The sequence below is a fragment of the Lichenostomus cassidix genome, chromosome 2 (genome assembly GCF_008360975.1).
Source record: "Lichenostomus cassidix isolate B80296 chromosome 2, HeHo_3.0, whole genome shotgun sequence".
Lineage (NCBI taxonomy): Eukaryota > Metazoa > Chordata > Aves > Passeriformes > Meliphagidae > Lichenostomus > Lichenostomus cassidix.
Window position 1 is genome coordinate 143,964,071 of NC_139482.1, and position 17,928 is coordinate 143,981,998.

At 41.3% G+C, this 17,928-nt stretch overlaps 1 protein-coding gene across 4 annotated transcripts in view; it reads left to right on the plus strand.

Moving 5' to 3' along the window:
* The first annotated feature begins 5,039 nt into the window (after window positions 1–5,039).
* The window catches only part of PHF20L1 (PHD finger protein 20 like 1), a 57,701-nt gene continuing 44,812 nt past the window's right edge, over window positions 5,040–17,928 (plus strand). For 2 of the 4 annotated variants that reach the window (XM_085053614.1, XM_085053615.1), the window contains exons 1-6: window positions 5,040–5,147; window positions 6,158–6,264; window positions 13,406–13,577; window positions 13,727–13,811; window positions 14,588–14,676; window positions 17,187–17,249. In XM_085053614.1, coding sequence (XP_084909740.1) covers window positions 6,182–6,264; window positions 13,406–13,577; window positions 13,727–13,811; window positions 14,588–14,676; window positions 17,187–17,249 — 492 coding nt within the window. In that variant the 5' untranslated portion in view covers window positions 5,040–5,147; window positions 6,158–6,181. The remainder of the gene's footprint in view (window positions 5,148–6,157; window positions 6,265–13,405; window positions 13,578–13,726; window positions 13,812–14,587; window positions 14,677–17,186; window positions 17,250–17,928) is intronic. The other 2 variants (XM_085053613.1, XM_085053616.1) reach the window with 2 other exon arrangements.

Sequence of the window (17,928 nt, forward strand, 5' to 3'; positions counted from 1 at the left end):
TTTATTCTGTTGACTGTCACCTCACAATTGTAATATCTGACATTTAAAGTAGCTCTTTTATGGACTAACCCAATCGCCCACAAGAGAAAACAAATGGTAAAATAAACAAACTGGTGTCTGGGTTTCTCACCATAATATCCTTCTTTTCCCAGGTGTTTGATCATTCTCCCAGACCTTTCCTGAACCCTTCCAGTTTTTGGACGGGTTTTCTGAACAGTAAGTTATTTTAATAACAACGTATTGGTGCCAAGTGCAGCAAAAAAGTCACCTCTCTACTCCTACTCTGTGTTTCCATGTGCATGTGCTTTGCAAAGACTGCATTAGTCTTTTCAGCATCAACAGCACATCATGAGCTCATGCTCAGCTGATTATGAAATCCTCTCTTTCCCCCCTTCAAGTCTCAGTGAGTCACTGACTGGCAATATAAAATCTCCTATCCAGTTTGGTTTCCAATTTATGGCCTGTATATTCACGACAAAGCTGAAGATATGCTTCATGACAAGACTAAACACCAAATTTTATGAGGAGCAGAAAGTGAAATCCTTTTTCCTGCATCTCTTTCTTGTCGTGCTCTGGTGTCTAAAGGAAAATAACCATGTAGTCTTTCCATCATGGAGAGGTTGACTCAGTCACCCTCCCCTGCCCGGCTGAGCTGCCCAGTTGAGCATTTTAACAGAAAAGGTTGGGATAATGTGATGAGATCTCTCTCTCTGTGTCAAGCTTGAAGTAAGACAGAAGTTTTAGGAGTAAGTGAAGAACGGGAAAATAGAAGGCAGACAGGCAGTGCAGCCATGTAGGCCTTATCTTCCTAGGAGACAAGACTAAATATCAGATATTGAGCTATATTTTTGAGCTAAAAGAATATAAAAAATGCCTTGGCCAAAATTGCTTCTTTCTGGCTTTATGGTGGAACAGCATAGCTGAAATGGGGTCCTGGGCCACGTGCAGAGGTGAGGAGGCACTGGGATAGACAAGCCAGGGCCAGCAGAGGCTGTGGGTGTCTGTGGGATACGGCAGAGCAGGGGTGGTACACATGAAATGGCAGCAAAGAAATGGGGACACCAGCTGGGGCTCCTTGTTTTCCTAAATGTTTTGATAATAGTGCAGTAAAATGCTGCCCTGTACTGCTGCACCACAAGTGAGCTTCTGCTGTTCTGAAGGCAGTGTGGTAGGAGTCACACCTGGCATCCTGCACTGGATTTCCCTTCCTCTGAGTCTTTATTTTGGTTCCCACCTGCCATTTGTCCCTGTGCTCCTCTGAGCTTGAGGAAATGGGCCTTTGATGGCCTGATTGCTCCTGGAAGCTGCCAGGGCAGGGGATTATATGGGCTTGTCCTCCTGTGCTCTTTTGTGAGTGTGCAGATGTGCTTTTTGTCCATATTGATCAATACCTGGGGCTTGCTGTGCCCTGCCACCTCTTGTCAGTTCTGCCTTCCTCTCCCAACAGCCTCAGCAGCAAGGTGATGCTCAAGGTGTCACACACTGCTCTGAGCCCTTCTCACACCATAGCATGACCCAGACAGCCTCCAGCAACCAAGACCATGATTCAGTGACCCCCATGTACCCAGTCCCATCCTCACTGCCTCTTTTATTTTCCCCCATCTCCCTTTCCTTGGACAGAACCACTTCCATTTTTCTAACAGTATCCTGATGCTGCATATTCATTCCCTCTCCAAGAGATCTCATTCCTTACACAACAACCTTCACTATCCTGTAACAAACCCTCTAAACTAAAGCTTGCATCAAAACCCTACTCAGAGTAGTATGAGCTGGAGAATTCACATGAATGCAATGGCAACTTTTCTATTAAAAAAAGAAGAAAAAACGTTCCTTCTAGTTTCCTTTTTCTTGTTTTCTTATTTAGTTTCCTTTGTTATTCCTCAAGCCTCCTTCCTTCAGTCTCCTTTGTTTGCCACCACCTTCCAGAAAATGGTAACAAGGGAAAATCTCAGGAGGAAAAAAATATCCTAGCAAATACTCTAAAATATCCTACTGAACAGTCTGTCTATAAAGACTCCTCAAGTGGGAGGCAGCCTCCTGGGGACTAAATGAAGCAGATGGGTTGACCTTGAACAGCAGCCAAACGCCCACACAGCCACTCGCTCACTCCCCCAGCAGTGGCATAGGGAAAAGAATGGGAAGAACAAAAGTGAGAATCATAGAATCATTAAGGTTGGAAAATAACTCTAAGATAATTGAGTCCAACCAGTAACCCAGCACGACTCTGTTCACTACTAACCCATGCCCCCCCACTGCCACACCCACATGTGTTTTTGAACCCTCTGAGGGATGGTCATTCCACCACTTTCCTGGACAGCCTGTTCCAATGCCTGACCACCCTTTCTGTGAAGAATTTTTTCCTTATATCCAATCTAAACCTCCCCTGGTGCAACCTGAGGCCTTTTCCCTGAGGCCTTTTCCAAGTCCTATCACTTGTTGCCTGGGAGAAGAGACTGACCCCCACCTGGCTACCTCCTTTCAGGGAGTTGTAGAGAGAGACAAGGTCCCCCTGGGGCTTCTTTTCTCCAGGCTGAACACCCCAGCTCCCTCAGCTGCTCCTCATCAGACTTGTGCTCCAGACCCTTCCCCAGCTCTGTTGTTCTGCTCTGGACATGTGCCAGCACCTCAATGTCTTTCTTACAGTGAGGGGCTCAAAACTAAACACAGGACTCAAGATGTGGCCTCACCAGTGCCAAGTACAGAGGGACAATAACATTCCCTAGTCCTGCTGGCCACACAATTTCTGATACAAGCCAGGATGCCATTGTTCTTGGCACACTGCTGGCTCATGATCAGCTGCTCTCGACCACCACCTCCAGAAATGTTTACAGATCTGGATGAGGACAGTTTAATAAATGAAGGAAAGCAAAAACCCCTAAACCAAAACTCCCAACCCAAAAAACCCCAAGCCATTCAAAGGCAAGCACTCAGCACTTCCCATCAGCAGATCTATACCCCTCCAGTCTCTCAGCAATGGTCACCATGGAAGACAAATGTCCCACCGTTCTTCTTCTGCCCCAGGTTTTCTTGCTGAGGTCAATGTTTTATCGCACGGAATCTCTTTGGCCAATTTAGGTCAAATGTCTCAGTTCTGTCCCCTCCCAGTCTCTTGCCCACTCCCTACCTACCCACTAGGGAAGATAAATAAATTTTTTAAAAAAGGCGAGCCTTGGCACTGTGCAAGTGTTATTCAGCAACAGCCACCTCATCGGTATGTTATCAACATCACCATCAATCATGATCCCCCTCCTTGTCATGTCACATATGAGCAATTGTCATTCCCTTACTCTGTGGGACATCCCCCAAATGTCCATGCAAGTCCAGTCAATTAATTTAGTCCATGACTTCTGCTCCACCCAGTAGTTTTGCACATCAAATGGTTTTGCACAACACAACAGGATGCATTGGTAAACAGTGCATATTGCCTTTCACTTTCTGCTATTTATTATACTTCTGGGCTTGAGCCACCTCCTCAGATGATGCTCTGAAATCTCTGCCTCCTGGCCCAATGGTGACCTCTTTTCAGCATTCAAGGGCACTGGGAGTTCCTCATCTGAGCCCACTGTGTGATCAATCCTACCTCCTTACTCCATGTAGCTTCAGTTGCACTATATGTAGAGGTGCCCCTTCCAGTTGCTTCTCACAGAAGCCACTCTGTAGCCCCCCCACTACCAAAATCTTGCCACACAAACTCAATACACTTACAGGAGTTCTTAAAGGTCACTTAATGGAAAGGACTCACAAGCTGACTGCTACCCAGAATAGGCACTTACCAGAAATACACTGTACCTAGAAAAGCCTTTTTATTTGTTGGTAGAAACTTGACATTTAGTTTATTGATCATATCCATGGGGTATGATGGCAATGGTGGTATGATGGTATGATGGTAAGATGCTGATCTTGCCATTACAAACTTGAGAACATCTGTCCTGGAGAAGAAGAGAAGGAAAGTCTTCATGAGATGGCTCCCCAAGCATTGAGATGGCAGCAATGCAGCGGCCAAATACCAGACTTGTCTCATGTTCATTGCTTTTATCACAGGTCTCCCAGGCAGAGCAGAACATAGTGATAAGCAGCACAGCAAAGAATGACACACCAGTCACCACCACACTGGGTGTCACAGGGACAGCAGGGGGCTGGCTGCACCAGCTGACAAGCACCCACCCAGTTGCTCACTCACCCTGCTCTCAGCAGCACGGGGGGAGGCTGGGATGAATAAAAGTGAGAATATCTGTGGATCAGATGAAGCTGGTTTTATGGGTAAAAAATGGAGGCTAAGACAGGCCACTGTGAGGCTGCTGGCTGGCCAGGGCTGTCCTGTGGCCACCAGCCACTGGCTGTGGCAGCTCCATGACCACCTCAGTGACCATCCTTGAGTCTTTTTCTCCCTCTCACAGAATCATAGAATTGGTCAGGTTAGAAGCCACAACAGTGGGTCATCCGGTCCAACTTCCCTGCTTAAGCAGGGTCACTGTAGAGCACATTCCACAGGACTGTGCCCACTGGAATTAATGGAGAGACTCCACACCCTCTTTAGGCAATCTGTTTCAGTGCATGGTAACCGCACAGTAAAGTTCTTCCTATTCAGGTGAAACTTCCTGTGCATCAGTTTCTGCCCGTTTCCTCTTGTCCTATTACTTGGAACCACCGAGCAGAGCCTGGTCCATCCTCTTGACACTGTCCCTTCAGATTCTCCTGGACCAGCTCCTCTCTCAGTGTCTCTTCTGGGGGCTGAACAGGTCCAGCTCCCTCAGCCTTTCCTAATAAGCGAGATGCTCCAGCCCCTGAACTAACTACCTTTTTTGCCCTCCGCAGGCCAACTGCTTCCGCTCTCCCCTATTTCTGCGGCGGAGGCTGGCGGTGTGTTCCGCTGTGCCCTGCCCGCTGTGCCCTGCCCGCTGTGCCCTGCCCGCTGTGCCCTGCCCGCTGTGCCCTGCCCGCTGCCCGCTGTCCCCGTGTCGCTGTCCCCAGCCGAGGCCGCCGCTCTTTGTCTGCTCGCCCCCGCCCCTCCGCAGTCACGTGCCGGGGGCGGGGCGCGTCGCGCGGCGGTGACGCGCGCGGGGCGCGGGCAGGATGGGGCGGTGAGGGGCGGCCGTGCCGGACAGCCCGCGGCAGCCGCGCCGGGCCCCGAGCGAGCCGAGCGGGCGGTAAGGGCAGGGGCCGCGGGGCGGCGAGGGGGGAACGCCGAGGGAGCGCGGGCGGGGCGCGGGCGGCGGGGCTCCGGCGCCCTCCGCACGGCGACCGGGCCTGGCGGGGCGGCGCCCGCGGCTCTGCCCGCGTCGGGCCCCGCCCGCAGCCGGGGGTCCTGCGGGGCCTCCCCGGCTGTGCCGAGCGCCGAGCCCCCGCCGGGCCGCCGCCCACCCGCTCCGAGCCCGGCTGGGCTGCGCCCTTTGTGTGTCCGCGCTTGCAGGGCAGCCCTGCCGAGAAACGGGGCTGCGGGTGTCGCTCACCCCTCTGTGCGGAGCGCGGAGGGTCCGAGCCCGCATCCCGGCACTGCCGCCCGGCAAGGGCGCTCGGGGTGGCACAGGGAGCGCCGCAGAAAGTCACGGTAATAGCGACAGTAGTTGCACGCAGAAGTGATTTTTTTTTTTTTTTTGTGATGGTGACTGAGCTACAAAATAAAATTAGAAGCCAGTTGTGACTGAAACTTGCTGCTATGAGTGCGACTCCAGAGTGCATAGAAAGAGTCAAGATGGATTTTTGTTTATTTTTGTTGGTGCTAATTCCATCTTACTTGTCCTTTAGGCCATGTTTATCTGTTCTTGGTAAGGTAAGTTTTTCTCGGTTTACCTTTTCCACATCCGCGGAGAGCACACGTGTTGACTATAGGTAAATTAAAGTTTTGCTCCAAAAGGATGTCAAGGAATTACAATTTAGTACAGTTCCAGAGGTGAGCACTACATTTTTTCCCTATTCTTTTTTTGGCTTGATACCGATAATAGATTATTTTTTAAGGGAAAGAAATCTGAATAAAAGTGTGTATGAGTGTTTTTTTATGCATTTTTTGGGCTTTGACTGTATTTCTATAAAATAAGCAGTTAATACAAAGTCAGGATCAAAATTTTGCATCTTTTCACTCTCTGGAATATATTTGCTGTCAGTGACACATTTTAAACAACATAATGTGTTTTAATGCAACTTTTTTCTTTCTCTCAAAGGTGGTGAAAAAGACAGTATCAAGATGAGTAAAAAGCCTCCAAATCGTCCTGGAATCACATTTGAGATTGGTGCTCGTTTGGAGGCACTGGACTATTTACAAAAATGGTATGGAAGACATTGTGTAGTATTTGCTGAGAGCATAATTATTTTGTGTGCTTTGTGTGCTTTGATAACTGATTTTGAAAATCAGCGCACCTATTAATTGACGATTTCCACCTGTGAACTTTATGAATTTCCACTTAAAACTGTTAGCTTTTAGGAAAGTATTCTCTCTTCAGAAATTGAGCTAAACTTTTCTCTGGGTTTTTGTTTATTTGCTCTTAGTGGCTTGTGCAGCTGCAGTAATCAATGAGCCTTTCTGGAGTAGCATGGAATTCAGTGCCATGTCCAAGGTGATTGGTGTGTCAATGTGGGGAAAGACTACTTTCATTTTCATTTGAAGGCATGCAAGGGCAGTTGTTTTGTATTCAGTTGTCACACTTCACAGGTTCACAAAACTCATTCTGAAAGAAACCCCAAAAACATCCTGAATTGGAGTTTGTGGGATAGGCAGGTACAGTTGTGTTTGTATCAAAGAGCTGGAGGAATGAAGTGCTTAAAAGTGTGACTCTGCAACCACCCAGGTGTATTGTGAGTTCAAAGACTACAAAGTGGAAATTGTGGGTACAAGGCCCATGTGTATTGTAAAAGGAGCTGTTCTAATGAAATAAATTGTTAGTCAAAATTTTATTAAAGCAAGTGGGCTAATTTGATTGTGTGTGCTGGCCATGCCAGTTCAGTTTGAAAAATCCCTGGTTTTATTAAAGTAGGTGACAGAAGTAGTTGATGCTTCTATCCAGAAGTTTTTTCTTAGCTTCTCTCTGATCTGTTAGGGCTAGGAAATGTATAGGTGTGTACCTGATTTTCTGTTGCATTCCTGGAGAGCTCAGCATGTTCCTGTAAATAGCTGATCCAGTTAACTCCAAGTGATGTGAGAGAGAAGTTTTTGCATTATTGACATGTCTGCTCTAGTAGTTGTATGCTTCATATAAAAACTTGGGTCAAACTTTTTGTTTGTAGAGCTTTGATTTTATTGATAGGAAAAGTGTTTATTTTAGTAAATGTACTCCAAAGGACTTGTACATTTAGTACTTTATAGAACCCTTCTTGTTCTTACCTCTTGATTGTAGAGTAGGTTTTCAGCGTACTGATTCTATAACTGAATGGCAGGATAAGGAAAACATCCAAATGGTGCAATAAAACTTTTTACAGCATCTTCTGTAACTAGAGATAGTTGTTTAGTGTAATCAGATAAGAAAATGTAATATATAAAAATAGCTTCAGCTTAATTATGTCAAAAAATAATCAAGTGTATAGTTTGTGTCAGATCTGCTCAGGCTTTTTACAGGTAAGGGTTACATGTCAGCTCTGGAGTTCTTGTCTAGATTTAGGTTGTCAGGTATGGGCCATGTCACAAGCTCTTCAGCTGAGTTGCTGGGTGTTTTCAGGAAGAATAGAATTTGTCCTGAACTTTCCAGGAACTGATTCATCATCTGTACCACCAGGTCGACCAGGTCAAGTTTAAGTGCATGTAAACTTTTGTGGTTCTGTGTACAGACGAAATTCAATGTGAAAATACAGCAGTTGCCGCAACAATGAAAACAGGACTCTATTTCAAATGAACTAGTAATACAAAATGAACTAATAATTCAAAACAAAGTAGATTGTGACAGAAAGTCTACTGTTGGGCTATTATTAGGGCGTCAAGGGTTGAAATGATAGTCTATGGGATTTTTTTCCTTAGCTTTCTGTTGCATAAGGGGGTGGTGGATGTTTTTTAAATTCTTTCTATATATAATCTGTATGCATTCCTCTCATTTGCATGCAGAAATACATACTTCAAAGAAAATAAACTTGCTGAACTTACATGAAATCTCTTTATTATTTTTTAACAAAAGCTAAATTGAAGAGCATTGGTATTGCTTAGCTCAGTCTTTCTACAAGTGACAAATTGAGAACACTTGCTGAGAAATAGCCTTTGAAAGGGTTTTAATTTTTTTCTTCATTTTTCTGAAAGCTTGCTGTCATCTAATGATCATGACTAGTTAAAATGTTAATCAAGAAAGGCTTCTAGAAGATGTGATAAAAAATACAGTAAAGTGTATTTTTGTTTTCTGAGGTACTTCCGCAGGTCTTAAATTTTCAACTGTGTAATAGTTGTTGAAATGTAACTCATGGCATCTGGTATTTCATTTATGTTCTGTAAACTTCTGAGATGTCATTGGTGTACCTTGACTATTTATTTCTTTAAAGCTCTCTAGTTTTAAAAGAAGTTCTTTCAGACAGTGTTTGGATCACTGATATCATGACAGAGTAGAAGAAAGCCTGGTCAAACTGGTCGGCAAAGGCAGGCTGTCAATGAGTGTGTTTATTTTTGCTTTATTGTGGAGGTAACTGCAATTGCTGCTTTATCAAGTGCAGCAGTTACGCTGTTGCAAGGGATCATCTTGCAGTAAAGAATTCTACCACTTGTTCCATTTAAATTCACTAAAGCAAACTATGAACTGCAGCTCTAATCAAGATTGGTATGATCATCTGTCAGCAGATAGTGAGATGAGATTGAAAGTTATGAAAGAGAAGATTATTAAGTATATGAGTTGATCAGGGGCCTAGAGTGTATGACCTATGAGGGGAGAATGAGGAAATGACTTGTTCAGCTTGGAGAAGGCTTCAGGAATCCTGCTATCAGCCTTCCCATATCTACAGGGATGTCATCAAGAAGACTTATTTAGCCAAACCCTACAGGTAGGTAGAGGAGAAGACAACAGGCACAAACTGAAATGAGAGATTTGGACTAGTTTCAAGGGGAATCCTTTTCCCCTTGGGACAGTCAATCAGTGGATCAGGTTGCCTGAAGAGTTTGTGGAGTCTCCAACATGGGAGTTTTTCAAGACTGGGATGGATAAAACACTGGAAAACCTGGCCTTTTGCCATTGCTGGCCCTGCTTTGAGTGGGAGGTTAGACTAGAGGCTTTCTGAGGTCGCTTTCAGTTTGAATTCTCCTGTGATCTCATACAAGAGCTGATGTATGTGCATACACCCCCTTTTGCCTCTCACTGACAAAGCAAATGAAAAAGCAGTAAAGCTGCACATGCCTGCAAGTGCATGTTTGTATGTAAGACACTTCTTAAGCTGTCAACTCCCCCAAATAGGATGCTGTCCCTGCAAAACTCATGTGTTTAAAGATGCATCTCTTCATTTTTTAATGCTGTTGTGTGGGTTCTTTTGTCTCTAGCTCTCTACTGGCTGTCCTGTAAGGAGCAGATACTGATTTAAAAAAAAACCAAAGAGTTATTTTTCTGAGACCATACTCTATTAATTTGCTCAATCTAAACGCTTAAGTTAGGTAATGGAATACAGATACATGGCCCTTGTTTCTGGAATGGAAACATCTCTCTAAAATAGGTTAGTTGGCAGAACAACAGTACTTGCTTTTGGTATATTTGATTATCTGGATGTATTTTTTTTCCTCCCCATTATGGATAAAGTCTTTTCCCTGTAAGACTGAGAAATCTTGCTCGGTACAGTCCTTGCTTTGGATTCCAGTTTGAAAGGGAAGTGAAAACTGCTTTATATTTAATACAATATATGTATAATAAATGCGAGGACCTAGAAATAGGTGTTTGCAGATTTTGCAGATACCAGAACACTATTTGTGAGAAGTCAGAATGGATGGTATTTGGTTCTATATCCTCTATCAGGTAGAAGGAAACACTTTTTATACCAGTGTTGGGAAGGCAAGAAGTATGTGTATATTTGTAGACTTTCTGGGTGCAAACTTGGGCAAATTTACTAATGTTTTTGCATCCTTTTTTACAGCTTGAAATATCTACTGTCCCATTTCACAGGGCAATCCACCTCTTTTTGGTCACTTTTGAAGCATTAGGAGGATGATGTGAAAATGAAAAGTGGTGTCTGTGTGGCTGTTAATGTGTGTTGAGTGCATCAGAAAAAGTATTTGGGTGGTTTTTTTCTTTTGCATGGTCAAACAGTGAAGTGGGAAGTTTTCAATTATTTTTTATTGTTAAATGTTAGAACACTGTTGTTGCCTGACCAGGGCTTTATAGTATAAGTTTATTAAGCCATATCAAATTCTGAGCTGTTCCAAAAATATTGCATAATTCTAATGGGTTGGAATCACCAAGCCTGGAACCTGAGAGTGGAGGGTGTGCAATGTGTAAACTGAGCAGATAACATCAGCTAACAATAACTCTCTTGCTCTGTCTCTAAAAGCAAGAATAAACAGCCTTGAAAATTGGATGAAACCTCATTTGTGATTATTAGATACTCTTTTCAGCACCCAATTGAAAAAGCACACCCAAAATTTGCAGGATATTGTTTCTTCCCATAAAAGGAACAGCTTGATTATTGAATTTTGATATGCTGGAAATGGTCTGAGGTTTTGGTTGTTTTTTTTGGGAAAAACAAACTCTTTTCTCTCAAATTTTAGAGTGTGATTTTCTGTTTTGTGCTGATGAAATGTTGGCAAATCTGTTGGTATATCAGTTTCATTTTGAAGCCTTAGTATGGTGTACTTGCTGGCAGAATTAACCTGACTGGAAAGTTGTTTCAGACTTAGGTATTATTGTGCTTTGGTACTGTAAAGAATAGTGTTTGTATCCCCCTTTGTAGTATTTCTTTAGATGCCTACTTATAACTTTGCAATGGAAGGAACTTCTACATAAAATTTTTTATGTGTATGAGATGTAATCATCTTCATATTAATGCTTTTAATTTATGAGATTGATTCTTTTCAGTGAAAGTACAAAAGCACCAGAAAGACCTTTCTGTGCAGGGGATAATTTGCAAGAGTAAATTCTGCAATACGTATGCTCTGGCCTTTTCCACAGTAGGGTCAGTATTGTGAAATGTTTGTGTCTGTACATATTTGTGGCACATTGTGTGGCTAAATTTAGTGGGTATTGAGGGTAATAGCTTGTTGCTAAATCCATACAAAGTTGTGTTTGGGTTGCCTAATAACCAGTTGCATATGGCTTGGACTTAGAGATGGTTCCATCTCTAAGGATGTATCATGGACTTTCAGAAAGACTTTGATGGCAAATATAGTATTTAGCAAAGAAAAATTAACCAATAAATACCTTTAGCTTCATTTGTTATCTAAAGTGATCTCTAATGACAATTAGTATTTCCATATCTTCTTTTATTAACTGATGCTAACTTTGTTCTTGATTTTCAAAAATATTAACATCTTGATTCTTGGCTTGCTGTGTGGTCTTTATAATTATCCTAATTTTAAAATATTTGTCTCTAAACTGTGCTCTGTATTTTACTTTCCCCTCTTACCTGATTTTCTCTTTCCAGGCCAGTGCTGTATTTTCCCAGTTTATCCCTTCTGTTGTCTTCTCACACGGTGCTTGGAATGGTGACTTGGCTGCTGCTGACCAGAGAAAGCTCCCAGCCATAGCAAGGGAACTATAGGGAAGCACCGTAACGCGAACAGTGTTTGCACTGGAGATGTGTAGAAAAAGGAAAATTCTCTTTCAGCTGGTTGGCTCTGAATTTTGTAAAACAACTGTAGTTTTGCATCACCGGCTGGCTGGCATGCGATAAACCTAAAGTTTCTAACTGTACTGGGAAAGGGCACCACTGTTCTTGGCTTGCATTTTGCTACTGCAACATAAGCTCTCATTTCTTACTGCTGCAAAATGAACTTTCTCTCTTGTTGCTTTTCTGCTGTCCTTCCTTCCTCCCTCCCTCCCTTTGTGTCGTCCTTCTAGTTGGAACTCCTGTAGGTAACATTGTTTCTCGCACACTTTCTGTAGTAACAGTAACTTTGCTTTTTCCTCTGCTTTGCTCCTTTTCCCTCTCATTCAGAGGCTTAGTGTCAAGTTATGGGAAGCCTGAAGCTGGAACACTCCAGAAGATGAAAAAAATTAGGAATTTTAAAATAAAAATTCAAAGTGTAGCAGCATGTGGACTTAAAAAGGCAGGCAGGGCTTGGGAAAACCATCTCATGGCTGGCTTATTTTCTTGAAGCCTTGTTCAAAGTTAAACCAGAATGCTGCTGCTGGACACAGGTTTGACCCATGAGTTTTACATTCTGTTTTAATGCAGTAGATCATCAGCTTCACTATTCTTGTTAGATTGTTGGTGTCAGTCTACTTTAGAGGGGGAAGTGAGGTTGATCTTGTTTCTTTGAAAGAAGACTTGAAAAAGTGTCTTGAAAAAGATCTTGTCAATAGAGTGGCAAATGAGAGTCTGCAGTTTTAGACTAAGACTTCATGGGAGATTTTTTGGAAGTTCAGTGAGAAAAAGCTGGGATCTTAAAGAATGACTATAAAAATATATAGCATTTCTGAAATACATGGATGAGAGAAATGCAACAAGAGCTTGCACTGTCTGTGAATTCTGTTGTGAGGGTGAAACATGGCTGCAGTAGTCACCTAGGAAATCAGAGTGATTATCCTAATTAGCACCTCCTGAGATATATTTAAATGTTAGGAAGCTGTATACATCACTGCAGTTGAAGAAGTAGGACTGGAGAAAAGAAGGAGCAAATTGAGATTGACACTTGTTTTAATGTGCAGGTCGAGTCACTAAGAAATAAGGAAAGCCTGTACTTCCTGAAAACTTATATTTTAATCAGCACATAGTGTTAGAGACTCCTTTAACAGCACAATCAGTATTTTGGAGGGATTGTATTCAGAATGGATTATGTTGACAGGTTTCCTGTATATGTCAGGTGCCTTTTTAGCTAAAGAATTTGCAGTAGGACTGGAAATTGGTCACTCAAGCTCTGGTCTTTTACTATTGCTCTACAGTAGCACTTGGTTTGAAAAACAGGTTGTGAAAGTTTAAAGCGGCTGTTCTTCTGTGATTTTTCTTTTCCATACACATGTTGTTAACTTTGCGGCAGCCCTAATATAAATACTAGTAAAAAAAAAAAAGATGTAATTAACTTCCTTTTTTTTTTTTTTTAGAAGATTCTTTGCACTTTTGAATCTGTTTCAATACTTCTGTGAAGGGCAGAAGGAGCTGAATTCTGACTCATTCCAGTTTTCACTGTTGTGTATAGATTCTTGAACTAAATGTTACCCTATCAATTCAGTTACTTAGCCTTTTTCAGACTTGGAGAGTTCTCAGTACAAAGTGTTAATACAACTTTCTGAATGGTCATATAGGCATTGTTGTATCTAAACCAAGAAACAAACTTTGGAGACTTACCAGTTTGTGTTTAACACTGCAGGTATCCATCTCGAATTGAGAAGATTGATTATGAAGAGGGGAAGATGTTGGTGCATTTTGAGCGCTGGAGCCATCGCTACGATGAGTGGATTTACTGGGACAGCAATAGGTTGCGACCTTTGGAGCGACCAGCATTAAGGAAAGAGGGGCTGAAGGATGATGAAGAGTTTGTTGTAAGTGGCACATTTATTTTGTCTTAGGCTTTTGTAAACTGTCCTACTTGTCTTCCTACATTAAATCTCTCTAGCACATAATGTTTACTTCTTTCTAGGGAAAAAATCTAAGATATTTAAACATTAATGACTAAATTTGTTTAAAATAGGATTTTAAACCCGGAGAAGAAGTCCTAGCTCGTTGGACAGACTGTCGATATTACCCTGCAAAGATTGAAGCAATTAATAAAGAGGGTATGTAAGCATGTATGATCCATTGGTAAGGTCTGTTTGCAAATGCTGTGCTGTAGATTTAGTCTGCATAAAAAAGTAATATGTCTGTGAAGTTTTGCTCACTGCCTCAGTATTAAGTGAAAATGCTTCTATTTATCAAATTTAGTAAAATGTTTATTACTTATCTGTATGAAATTTGAAAACTGGAATTTCTTCTAGAAGGCAAAATGCTTTTTTTAGTGGGTTTTTTGTTTCAGTGATTGGAAGCTCGCGTACCTAGTCTTAGGACTATTTTGTACTATTATCGATTTGAGTTAATGTTATATTTAAATTTTCATAATTGTTTTAGTTCTCTTTGTTGAAGAAAAACAATGGAAATAGGGAAATAAAGGAACACAGATTAAATATTTCACAATGGTGATATTTCTAATGAACATAAGTAGTTGAAATTTTTAGTAGTACTTTAGAGCAAATGAGGATTTGGATGTAAATTGAACTGTTTCCCTAGTGTTGCACCTTAAATATAACTTAATTATTTCAGTGAATTATGAGCTAAAGGGGCTCAATAGCTTAAACATACTTAATTTTCCAGCTGGACATGACAAAGAGTAACAATATTAAAGCAGGGTTTCATTGAGGCTGCCGTTAATGGTTTTTTGTTCCTTTCCTGATCCTGACTATTGGTAACACCTGGTTACTCTTGTCATACAGAGTAACATGCAAAACATAAAGCTTTCATAGTAACAAGGTGTGTTTGTTTCTTAACTACTCATAGTGGTTCCATCAATTGTTTCTAGGGACATTCACAGTACAATTCTACGATGGTGTCATTCGATGTCTTAAAAGGATGCATATCAAATCTATGCCAGAGGATGCAAAAGGGCAGGTAAGAATACTTAAAGTAGTAATGTTGTTAGGTTTTGTGTAGTTGTTTGGGTTTTCATTGTTTTATTTGGTTTTTTTGTTTTTTTTTTTTTTTTTTTGATATCTTGAGACAGTAAGTGTCAGTAGCATGACTAGTTTTAGGTTAGTCTTTATTCTAGGCTCTACACTGTCTTGTTTCACCACTTTATGGATGATGCCTGAGAGTGTGCTGCTCAAGTGGCCTTGCCTATCTGAAATGTCTGGCTGCTGGACACTCCATTGCTGACTAATCTGTTCACAAAGTCTTGTCTTACAGAGTTCACAAAATCGGGGCCATCCAATGACTTTTCCCTCTGGTGTCCTTTCAGGAAAAAAGCTTTAGCCTGTCAGCAGTTTGTGCTGCTGATTTTAAAGAAATTTTATTTATTCCCCACCCTTCATCCATGTCTTTTGTTTGCTACTAGGATAGCTTTTTGCCCACATATTCTTATTAACATGACTGTGGGTTTTTTTCCCCCCATATCAGAACTTTTGGGCATTCAGACAGATAAGTACTTCTTACCTCTTATAATGTCCAGCTACTGTTAAAGAAGAGATGCTGAGTAGGAGTTGAGGGAGACTGTGAAGTAGAGGACATGATTTAATCACTAGACATATTTTTACTGGTGGAAGGAAGGCATCATGGAACACTCTTATGCTTTCAGTGGAAATGCCATTGCATTTATCTTGCATGGTAACTGTGTTTTCATAGTTTATGAGAAATTACTTCACTGAAACTGTTTGAGACAAAACCCATGAAATTGCTCTTTATTTGTTCTTAGTTTTCTTCAGAATACTCCTAACTTTGTAAGCTTCAAATATTTCATAATTACCGTTTTAGACATCCATATTGTGACCAGGGCAGAAGGATAAGTGAATTGACTTGAAAGCATCTCCATATCCTGGCCTCCAGGGTAAAGGTAGCTGTATAGTAGGGTTGATCCTCTATGCAAGGGACATTGGAACTTAGTGCAGACACTACTGCATTATTTAAATGATGCTTCCTGAAGGAGATTAAACTGAAATCTATAGTCACACTGACCCTGGCTTCTTGCTGCAGATCTTATAGTAACTCTGTTGAACCAGTGTGTAGTATTTCAAGGAATACTGTCAATGTAATAACTGTAAGTTAGGAAGCTAGAGTGTTTCATTTTACTTTATAAAAAGCAAAACTTAGGTAATGTGGTTGTGACTGAAAAGAAATAAGGCTTTTGTGACAGTGGAAAGAGCTCCCTGATTCTGTCCTGTGCTATTTCTAGGGAGCAATGTTGTGTCTAATCTCGAGTTACTACTCTAAGGCCACAGGCAGTTGCAGCTTTAAAAAAAAATAGTAAATCCATTTCTTCACAACCATTATGTTGTCCAGACTTGTTTGGTGGCAGTCCAGCTCATCTGTTATTTCTAATTTTTCTCTGTAGTTGAGAGTTATGGTGCCACTTATGCATCTCGGGGGTTGAATCTAGGCTGCTTCAATGAAGTCTTGAGAAGGAATAACGGAGACAAATTTACACTTTCTGAGATAGATTTAGAATTTTTATGTTGTCTGAATGCAAGAACACCTCCAATTGTGCTTTCTGTAATGCTAATTGATACTAGTTGTAGCATTTAATCCTGCAAAAGTAGAAATAAGTGTGAAGGTCTGTAGCTTTCAAAGGCATAGATATAATTTTTCCTGCAACTTTTTTTGCATATAATGCTGTGGAAAAATGTTTATTTTTCTAAGTGTTTTTGTGTTATTTAAAAATAAAATATGAACTAAGATTTGGTTTGAAAATCAGTTATCTGAAACTGAGCTTTGTCTAAGCCTCAAACTCCCATGGATGTTTTTGTTCTTTTACATTATTTATTTTATAAGAAAATATTTACTAAAATTTATGTAAAACTTACAAAAATGCCAAGACTGTAAACTAATTTGAAAAGTAGTAGAGTTGTCAGATGCAACATTTAATGCTTCATTTAAACCTATAATTCCTTTTTTGTCTGTTCCCAAATTAAAAAATACATTTCCAGAGATGAGCGTAAGCTTAAGATACTTCAGGTTCTAGTATATCAACAAATTTAACAAGTGTTAAAATGTTTGTGGAAGGTGTGTGCTAAGCATGCAGAATTTGAATTACTTGGAGAGAGGTAGAGATTAGTTAATACTTCAATTTGAGCTTAGTGTGACTTGAAGGAAGAGCCTGTAAATTCTATAGCACTCAAACTATTTTTGGGTTTCAGCAGAAGCGTGTTTTAATAAGACTCAGCTCTGAGTGTGGAAAGGCAAAATTTTTCAAGAGTGGAAAATATTTGTGTGTCTCAGTGCAACGAGTCTTGAGGTTCGGTTGTGGTTCAGATAAGCACAAATTAACCGACATCACAGATCTGTGACTAACATAGTACAGAGAGGGCAAAAAGGGATATTGAGACTGCCCTTGTGAGAGCACATATGAAGTATTTGGATAACTTACTTTTTCTGTTTCATGTTTTTTGTTTTATCTTCGATGTAATCAGGCGCGCGAGAGGGAGCAGATAGCGCCGGAGCTGAGATTAGTGACGGAAATCGAACCAAAAGAAGTGAGTTTTGAGGAGGGATTTGAAGGAGAGGGAGGGGACTTGGCACACAGGAAGAGGAAGCTGAGGAAAAAGCATGGATTTGCGAATGGGCCAGAGGAAAAAAGAAGATGTGACAGGAGACAATGTGAGCCAAGATGTAGGTGGGGCAGACTGTGTAGAATTGAAAGGTGAGGGTAAGGAATCCAGGCTTGATGTGGAATCAGCCAGTCAATAGATTCATGTTTTATATATGTGTATGTATGAATGTGTGGGAGTTGGAAGTTATGATGTGCCAGGAGAGGAAAACCAGATGAATCTTTAGTACTGTGAAGAGGCAAAAGGGTGGTGGTTGTAGGCAGGTGAAGGGAGAGCGATGTATGTGTGAATTCTGCTACTGACGCAGGGGTTGGTTTTAGAAATTATTCTGGTTTTGCCTTCCCACTGTTGCAGGATTAAGGTTACACAAAGGAATATTTTAAAATACAGGTTTTTTGGCCAATTGATGTATAAGGCTGTTGGGTAATTTCTACTGATGTATTTCCTGATCGTGCAATTTCCTGTGTTTTGATTTAGTGAATCTAATTAACATTATGACAGCTTTCCTTGGCAGTCATAAAGTAACGTTTTGTTTTCTAACTGCTGTGGGCCATTACTATTCTACTGTCAATTTTCTCAGCTTACTTGAAAGATGAATTTTAGT